Below are 10,278 nucleotides of genomic sequence, written 5' to 3'. Positions count from 1 at the left end.
AGATGTGCCAAGATGTGCAGTTCTGCAGATCTTTTGTTTTCCACTCAGTTTCATGGTCATCTACAAATATCACTGAATAAAAAACTATTCTAGTATACTGTAATAGCAACACTTTTACGTTTTACTTTTTTGTACTTTTTTTTGTACATTTAAGAGCATGCACTTTTATTCTTGACCTTTTACCAGAGTATTTGTATTTGAGTGTGGGACTTTTCTTTCACAAGGCAGGTCCATGGATTCATGCTGTCACTAAACTGAGACCTGAGCAGAAATCCAGAGTTATCAGAGCTGGCTGCGTTTCTCCAACAGTCTTCAACTGTCCACTGCAGCCTCAGCTTTCTGCTCTGGGATGACAGGCTTTCTGCTCACCACAGTTGTACAGAGTGGTTATTTGGGTGTCTGTAGCCTTTCTGTCAGCTCTTACCAGTCTGTCCATAATCTGCTAGGCCTTGCATTTTTTGTAACCCCCTGAATATTTGATGATATTTCCTTAAAAGTTTCCTTATGTTTACATAATTTGACTAAAATGCATATTAAATGTCTGTCAGTCACTATGTTTAACTCTAGTAGATATATGAATTATCATCAATTTCCAAATATTTATAAAAAAATCTGTTTTTAAATCAAGTAATGAAATGATTGCATGGATTTATCTTAACAGCCCTAACTTAAAGTGAAAGGAAAACAGTGAATGATACAGGTTATGTTCCTTTTAGATGCAGGTGGGCCTCTCATATGTTATTGGTGGTGCCTCCGCTGTAGACCAGTTCACAGGTGTGTACAAGGTGTTTCTGCCTACCACACACACACACACACACACACACACACACACACACACACACACACAGGATAATCGGTCATTCCTGACTCCTTCAGCCTCCATTAATCGTCCTGCCGCCCTGCCATGTTTGCGGTGTGTGTGCCTCTCTCCAGCTGGGCCCCTAGTTCCCACCAAAGCAAGCAGGCGTGTGTCTTTGATGCAAACACACAGGCTACACATCACCCACTCACAGAGTGATAGAGGGTCTGCTCGTTTCATCTGAAGGGGCCAGAGGGTCTCCCCCAATCATTTATTAGTCTGGCCGCTCCTGCGCTGTCTGATCCCTGCTGTTATTCAATATGAGCAGAGAACATGGAGCACTGCGCCTCACTACAAACACCAGCGCAGCCACACGCTAATAATTACCACAACAGGAGAGTAGAGGGATCGTTATGAATCGGCCCATCGCTCTCGCACTGTCATGTGCGGGTTCAGCTCTAATCCAGCGGCATCTTGCCCCGCTATGCTGATCCCTCGTCACCCCCATAGCCAAGGCCTCCGTCAGGAAACGGGCCATCCTTCATGGAGATCTGGGTGAAGTTTACTTTCCCCTGATAATTTGTACCCAAAAGCCTGAACCAGGATTAAGGAAGTGGAAGGGACTAATGGTGGAGCCCACCTGGCACACAGATGAGCCTGCTCTATCTCTGTTCTACACTGTAAGGCTGGGATAAGAACTGCCCACTGTGGTGAAGGGGGCAGAAGGGGCTGGGAATATCATAATTCCAGTTTAGATACAGAGACCTTTAATAACATACAAAAAATAAAAGACCAGATTAAATATTATAAAGACCAGTAAATATAAATACGTTGTCATAGATCAGTCAGTTCAATTGGAGTGCAGTAACTCCAAACATCCATAATTATTCCCTGGTCCTCATGTCGTTTTTATGAGAATCAGTTTGCAAAAGTGAAATAACTGGAAAAGGAAATGTAGATTCTTCCGTATTCATTTATCAACCCGTCATTATTCATGGCCGGTACAGCATAGTTGAATCTTTCAAAAAAGTGATTCCAATCTTTTGAAAAGAAATTAATATATTTTTTAAACAGTGATCTGAATCTTGTTATTTTTGTTATTTGAATCAAAGTAATGTACATCTTTTAAAGAAATTTGAATAACCTTTTGAAAATAAGTATTTCAAGGTAATATTTTGCACAGACAAACAAATCTAGTCACTTTTACAAATATTCAGAGGATCGCACTAAGCGAAACGTCAATCTGGAGAAACCAGGCTTAATATTTGTTATCCAATTCAAAATATTCATCTACAATCAACTGCCCCTGTTCAATCTGTCCATAAAAAGCAGAACTTGATTAGATCAGCTTCTGCTTTGAGAATACATACCCAAACCCCTCACTAGATTCACTGCTTTTATTGCAGCCTGTTCAACAACAGAGCATGCTCAGAATAATCTCTTACTGCTTGGTTGAACTGAACATAAAAATGAGAAGGGCTTTAATGTACTGCAGTAATATTTATTATTATTTCAGCATATATACATATAACAAAACAGGTAAGCTAAGTGAGACTCAAGTGAAAAAATTATTGCCACAAAAAAAGTAGTGTTTGACTCAACATTCATGATCTATTGAATTATGGTCTGTAATAAGGCCTATTGCATACAATAATAATAATAATAATCACAGTTCAGACTGTCCGTTCAGCAGTGCAATCCCCTCAGACTGCAGATCCTTCAGCAGCTGCACAAACACACTAGTGCGTGGCCCCTGGCAGTGCATTAGTGCAGGGCTAACCTGCAGCACATACTGCTCCATACTCATCAGAGTCCTCAGATCTTCAGCCAAGGACACTGCCCCAGAGTCTCCCCAGCGTGAAGCTACTGTTCCTGGGCTTAAGCTGACCAGGGCTTGGGCTAAGGAGGGAGTGAGATCCAGCGGTGGCTCAGGAGGTTCATACGAGGGTATGTGGTGCTCCAGGAGGTAGGATAGGAGAAGGCAGCTGAGCAGGCATGAGCAGGTCTCTATGAAGTCCAGATCTCTAACCTCAGAGCACTGGACCTCCAGGGCAGAGTCTGCTTCCTGAGCACAGCGCTGGAGCTCCATGCGAAGGCCTGAAGAAGACACCAGATCAAGAGGAGTGCGACCAAAATCATCATGCAACTGCAGCAGTGAAGAACCTGCAGGGGATACAGGATTTCAAAGAGGACAGTTATAAATACAACACAGTCGTAGAGTCACATTTCATAGTGCCAAATTTTCCTGCTTTTAATTGTGATTAGCTTCCACAACTGCCTGTTCACTTGCTGCATAATATATAACTCTTGACAGATGCCACTATAGATGAAGATAATAACCCGTTGGTGCTAAAGCTATGATTGATTGATTTATAATGGTGCACTGTAAATGATAAAAGTAAAATATTTAAAGCACCTTTTAAGCTTTCAGAAACCAAATATCTGCTTTCTAGTAAATATTACTTGGAGATATTGACTTTTGTTTCTGAATTTAGTTCTAAATATTTAGTAAGTACCTTAAATACCATTATTACCTAAAAATAATGCTTAAGTTAACTATCAAGATTTTACTTAAATTATCAGAAGGTAGCAACAGAATCCAATGTGAGAAACTAAAAATTAAGTAAAACAAAGCATAGTAAAAATATACAGTACAACTAAGTAATTTGGTTTAAATAATATTAAAATAAGCTACAGTAATGTCTCTTCATTCTTATGTGAACAGTTGTATGTGCACTGTGTGCATAAAGTCTACATTTTAAAATTGTATGATGTAAATGCATTCACCACTAATTTGTATTATCACTATATGTGTCTGAACTATGCTATTTTTCGCTAGTTTAACCACAGTTTAAAAAAATTTCTCAACACACTTAACAACAGTAGCATAACCCAAGTGAAATGGGGTAAAATAACCTCAGTAAAAAGGATCAGAACATGACTGAGCATTAAAAGACACTTAATCATCTATTAGATCTTTTAGACTGGATCAAGACACCCTTAATAACTAATGAAAATGAAGCTGTATACTGATAAATGCACTGATTTGAATTACTCACTGCTCAAAACCATTTGATTTACAAATACTACCCTGTAACGTAAGCATGCATGTTTATGTTCATTGAACACAGTCAAATATTACAAGCAAGTAACTTAAAGCAGATGAGTTCTTATGACATGTGGCTGGAAAAAAACAAACAAAAAGCAAAACAAAAAAACAGCAGGGTTCAAACAGGGAGCACAGTGTGTTCACACACTCGCACACAATTATGTGTACCACTTGTTCCTTTAGGCCAGTGTTAGGCCATCAGCTCACTCCACTGCTAACTTGTTCCGACACAATTAACTGACAGCATATGGACGTTCCAGTCTGAACCCTTTAGTGGCAAGTCACACGCTGGTCATTAAGCAAATAGAGCAGTGCGCTAATGCTGACGCGTCCAGTGCTGAACATCTGTAATCTGCACATAAGACAAGTTAAAATGCCAGCAGTATATAATTCCACACTAGATAGATTCATGTTTTTATTATCTTTATACTGCCCAGTATTACACTGCAATGTTATTTTATTTAGTCTGTGATTCATCAGGAAAAGTATGAATATATTATGAATATAATCACTACCAAAAACATTTCACAGTTTTTATAGACAGCTCATAGACCTGGCTTATAACTCACTCTCATTTGGCAGGCTGAAGATTCTCGCCAAGGCTAGCAGTCTAGGTTAGTAGACTTTTGATGCTTTTAATCAATGACGTTGTGTCCTTGTTCAATACATTTCTAAAAAAAAAGAAAAAGCTTCTGCAGTGTTTCAGTAACTACTATTGTGAGCAAATTCCTGAAGTCTCACTGACCATGTTTGCCCTATTTATTGGAGGGATTTGAACCATTACTAGTGGAGTGGAGCACATTTAATGAGGGCTGGAGGCACTGACTGTGTCCCATACCACATACCCCTACCATGAAGAGTCCGGTATACAAAAAGTAACGTACCACCCTTAGAAGTGCATACATCAGTGTAGCAAGTAAAGTATAGAAGTGCATCTGAAGATTAGAGAAGTTCGATCCCCTAATCGAGGCCATAGAAGAACCATTTTTGGTTCTTTAAAGAACCATGTTCGTACCAGAGATGTGTGAAGAACCTTTTAAAAGTTTACAAGAATCTTGATGTAAAAGGTTCTTTACCGATGTAACTCTATGGCATCACTTGAAGAACCATTTGGAGCACCTTTACCCAGCCAACATGCTAATGTGGGGCTCACAATGCTGGAACGTGAGCTAGGTTGGTTCCAGGTGAGCATGGGCTCAGAGTATGTGTTGTTTATTGGGACTCAATTGGGCTTTCCAATTGATCTCTATTGTTACAGCTCACTCTAATTTCACATGGATCCCATCTAGGCTCCCATGTGCAGTGTACAATCCAGATAGGGCCCATCACTGGTGGAACCCTGGAAGACATTTATATGTGAGGCCAAAGTGAAACCCATGGACAAAACCTTTTGGTTCCTAGCTGTGCTAACCATACAGGCCATACACGCGTGTTGTCTGGGTATTTTTGAGCGTGTGTAGTCTGGCCAACTGAGCCCTTGTGAATGCTGCTGCAACAAACAGTTCTGATAGGATTTGGGAAACATGGATATAACTTTAGTTCCTGCTCGGTCATCACACATCAAAATGTGTTCTTCACATTTCTCTATTTTTAAGAACCCAACATATCCACCCCAGTCAAGCTTGCAAACTTCAGATTTCTAGCTTTTCCATCCATCTATTTAAGATTTTCATAAAAGCGTTGAATGTACATTAGTTATGATCTTGAACTGTTTTCCTATTTTAACATTTGCATCAAACACTACTACAAAATAAATGTTCAGCAACAGACAGTGGGTTTGTTACACACACAGTTTTGTAGAAAGACAAAAATGTGACTAAAATAACTAGATTTGAGCATTCATAGCTATGGTACACTTCTAGAAAACGATTTTGAACAGCTCACCAGACAAGTTGATAAGCGCTGGGTACCATCATAGAAATCAGGGGTCCTCTGATGACCCGTATGGGCATTTATCGCTTTCAGATACAGTTTTCCAGTTTGCGTTAATGCTACGTAACATGCGAAGACTGTTCTTGTTACACAAAGGGGCCAGTGGAAATTGGAGAGTTCACGCTGAATGGCTTTGACATTCTCTCTCGTCTCGGCGTATTTCTGTGTCTGACTCGAATGAAAAGCCGTTTAAAAGTAGCTCAATAGGCAGACAGACATACATGCACAAAAGCCCAGCTAGAACAGCCCGTGTCAAGTGCGGCCTCTTTCTCTGCTTTTAGCCACCGTATTTCCACAGCAAACTGCACTTGATGGCACTTGACTCCTAAACCCCTGTGCAAGCGCGGCAGCGGCTCCACACTTTACTGCACTCCAGCTTCGCACCGCTTTCCATTTGGCACCGTTGCTCGGAAGACCTCCTGCTGTCAAAAGCCAGTACGATTGTTTTGTACGTGCCAGGAAAACTAGCAGGTTTTCAGCCTCGAATTACAACACAAGGAGGGGACCTGCAGGACCTGGTAAACAGAACGTTTCTTTTTCAGCGCGGTCTTACTTTGCTCCCCCCCTCCCCTCAATCACGTCTTTTTTTTGTAATGGATCATCAGCTTCTCGGCTGTAAAAGTGCAGACAGGGGTCAGTGTTCACCTACCCTTGGCACTCCACGCTGCAAGAGGGCAGAGGCAATCTGCATACACTGACAGAAGAGTCTACACACACCATCAGATTAAGAAGGGAGAGTTTGTGGAGTAAGGGTCAGTGTTGGAGCAACGGTTAGAGCTGTAATGTCTTCAATCACTGCGAAGAGAGAGTAAGAACGAACAAGAATGTCTACATAACAGGTCACTGGTAAGACCTTTCCATTGCCAAGATTTAACTTCATAAAACTGAGGTCAAAGATCGGGCTATGATATGACTGATCTAACGTGTTTCACAGGCTTTAAAGGATACAGGTTTTAAACATTACAAGAAGACAAGGATTACCTTCATGGTTGAAAGACGAAACCAAGCTTCCTGTACTTTTTTCTGAGACCGAGCCTATAAAGATTATGTGCATTCAGGTGTATACCCAAGGCATATCATGACCACCTAACTTATAGTGAGAATAACCACCCTTGTCTTGGATGACATGATAATAGTGGTTTGCAAGATGCTACCACCCCTCGCCTGGTACCCTAACTAGAGCTGCTGTAGTGAAGGTTATCCAAACCAATAGTGGGAATAGCCACCCTCAGGTAAGTGGTCATAATATCTATTATAAATATTTTTGAAAGCAAAGAATTTAAGCAACAAAAACAAAGCAAAAACAAGCAACAAAAACAAACAAGCTGGCAAACAAGTAAAGATGTAAACTGTAAAACAATTACTTAATAAGAATTTAATATTGAATATTATTGATTCAAATGTTTATAATTGGTCTGGTGAAAAATGAGCTAATTTTTTGTTTTTTCTCTAAACATTGGGGTGGTTATATGTTCCAAAAAGTACATGAGATAAATAAGCTATGTTTTAATGTACTGCCATGTACTGTGCCTTCATTCAAAAAGATAAACTGGCTGAATAGGTGGAGATATGTAAATATCAGCTGGTTCTTGTGACATCAGAAAAACAGTGAATTCAAACCAGGCTCATTTTACAGTTTACATATATGGGCTATATGGATTGGGTGAGTGTTTACATCTTACTTTAAACTTTATCAAATACAACAAAAAAACAGTCCAACAGTCCAAAGTCCAACGGTATTACTTCTACTAATTCCTATTTATTCTAAAAGTCATTTGCCTGCTGTCGCCTTGCCATAAATCAAAGAGTTGCTTCAGAACTTTCTGCATGTGTGCAGTCACCATACGCTCATGTAATACAGCCTCTAAGTGTGAAATTTTATGGGAAGTAATGTATTTGAGGATCAGCAAAATCTGCATGACAGCTGTGTTGTTTCAGTGCTCCCTATCTGGGCCAACTGTTGCTCATGCAAAGTGATAATTAATAGGCAGCAAAGACAGTCCAGCCGCATTCAAGATTTCCAACTACAGAATACAGGGAAACTTCAAACTTATCATAATACGAGTATAAGTATAAGTAACTAAGTATAATACAACTTTAAAAAAATATATTCATAATAAATAAATAATAAAGAACCATATCAGGCACAGTGCCAATAACCACATGGCCAATTCCACATGGGATCATTTTAGGAGATTGGCTGTTGTTTGAGCCATGCAATTTGCATCATGCTAATTGCTGGAGAGTACTTTTTATTGCTTCTTTGCAATGCTAGCACTGAGAAAGCAAGACAAGGACTCAAGACCCTGGTTGAATGACAACGGCTAAAGGAAGGGAGGGGGAGGGGGGGCGTGTACTGTAGATTTTGTAAATCAGAGAATTCCTTTAAGACCACCACATTTTATTTAGCTGTATGGTTATGGTTTTTCCTTGTCCTTTCAGGGACATGAATGTGGGTGGCCTTTCTGTGGCCTTCAAACGCACTAGACTTTCAAAAACACCTCTTCACGCTCCTGGGCGAAAAAAGAAAAAAAAAAGAAATTGCACCAGCTCTTCCTTGAGCTCACTCTGGCTCGCCATTAGCAGACTTTACATTTTGAGACAGTAATAAAGGACTTCTGCAAAACACTTACATTGGTCCTAAACTATAATTAGTCTGCATTTATAAGAATTTAAGTGCTAGAATAAAGCCTTGGATTTAAATAACAGGAGGTACCTGTACTTGCCTACTTGTGCTGTTTGCTAATGGGAGTTAGAAAGGAATGGGCCTCAGCCACTGATGAAAGCAATTCAGTATGTATCCTTGGAAATGGAAAGCAAATATGCATGGCAATATGAATTGTATGCAGAGGAGTTTTTCATATTCATAGCCATCGTGTCTTGTTAAAAGTCAAGAGGACTCAACACTCAACTATGCCAAGACCGCTATTAAACATCACTCGATTCGTCCTTTCTTTGAAGCAGTGTTCAGCTAGCTAAAGAATGTGGCTACTCTTATACTGTGGCCCACACAACTTAGACACATTCCAGGAGAACAGTGAGGCTACCAAACCATTCATCCACTTTTATAGATAACATCAGGTCATATGAAGTCAGAAACAGCCACAACGAGACATGTGCATAAGGTTTGCACAGTAGGGTTAGGGGGTATCCAATATTTTCATACAATCTCAAAATATATTGTATTTCCAAGAGCGAAGAGTAGTGTAAGCTATGCAGGTAGCGCAAATGGTTCTACATTTACGTGGCTTCTGTAGCATTATTTTGAAACCAAAAAAAAAACCAATCACATCATGACAAACTAAGTAAACACTGTGCACACTAATGAATCAATCGTTCAACAAATGTTAAACCGTCAGTCTGACAATAACTGCTCTGGATAGGAGAGAGAAACTGGTTGACCTGAGCTTAGTTAGCTAGCATGATCACATTCTGTTCACTTGCGATTCTGGCTGACTAAAAGACTCTTTTATAAACATTTAGAGGAGAATGACTCACTCAGCGACTGGTGTTGAATGGACAGGGGGCTGGCAGTGTCCCCACCCCATGGCCACCTTAAATGCACATGGGGGAATTAACTTATTGTGCAATATACTAAATCGACACAGAATGGAAATTTGACACATCAGACATGTCTCATATTTGAAATACTGTCCTCACAACAGACCGGTATATTGTATCACCATTATACTGCACAACCCTATTGCACAGTGCAACTTGAAGGCTTCTATTACTTATTACTATTACCACTTCCGTGCAAAACGAAAGAAGCAAACTTTGGACCCTATACATGTTTTGGCTGATCGCCTGCAATTGTGTGGTGGAAAAATTGTGGAAAACTTCTGCTTCAACTCTCTCCACCTCCTTGGCCGTGCATCAAACCTATCGGCTCGCGGCAAAGCAGCCAGTGGTGGAGCAAAAAAAAGCTCTTCTGATGCTAGTCCCTACCGCTGCCATGTCAAACTACCTGACAGCCTGAAACCTGGAATATGACAAAGGCTGAGCCTTATGTGCCTTCACATACACACATACACACACGCACACAAAGCAGCTCTTGATGAATGCAAGCAGCGGGCAGACCACCCTCCCCCAGGACAGTGGTATCAGCCGCTGCCTATTCTTTACAATGGCCCATGAAATACACATCTGTCAGCGCTTTGCCTGTGTGCCACACACACACACACACAAAAAGATATACAACTGTGAGTGCCCAGGATCTGGTATGATATTGGCTTCATGGAGAATGAATAGAGTGAGGCCAGATTTTGGCTTAATGTGTCAAACATCCTGCTCAGCTGATAAATAAAACAACTGGAGGATTAAGCGCTTGGGCCTTTAACCCTATTTAACCTACTGTATCAGTGCTGATTTCATTGGCATTGTCCCCTTTAACTCATTAAAACGTTCTCACAGAGTAGCTGGGATATGTGTGTGTGTG

The 10,278-nt window shown here is 40.4% G+C and overlaps 1 protein-coding gene across 8 annotated transcripts in view; it reads right to left on the bottom strand.

The window, feature by feature from the left end:
- Positions 1-2,295: 2,295 nt before the first annotated feature.
- LOC140542051 (SMC5-SMC6 complex localization factor protein 1-like) overlaps positions 2,296-10,278 on the bottom strand; it is a 39,105-nt gene continuing 31,122 nt past the window's right edge. For all 8 annotated transcript variants that reach the window (XM_072664884.1, XM_072664883.1, XM_072664885.1 and 5 more), the window contains one exon: positions 2,296-2,962. In XM_072664884.1, the coding sequence (XP_072520985.1) occupies positions 2,466-2,962 (497 nt within the window). In that variant the 3' untranslated portion in view covers positions 2,296-2,465. The remainder of the gene's footprint in view (positions 2,963-10,278) is intronic.

This window comes from Salminus brasiliensis, chromosome 20 (assembly GCF_030463535.1).
Source record: "Salminus brasiliensis chromosome 20, fSalBra1.hap2, whole genome shotgun sequence".
Taxonomy (NCBI): Eukaryota; Metazoa; Chordata; class Actinopteri; order Characiformes; family Bryconidae; genus Salminus; species Salminus brasiliensis.
The sequence above is the reverse complement of the archived record's forward strand: the minus strand, read 5'-3'. Positions and strand labels throughout refer to the sequence as shown.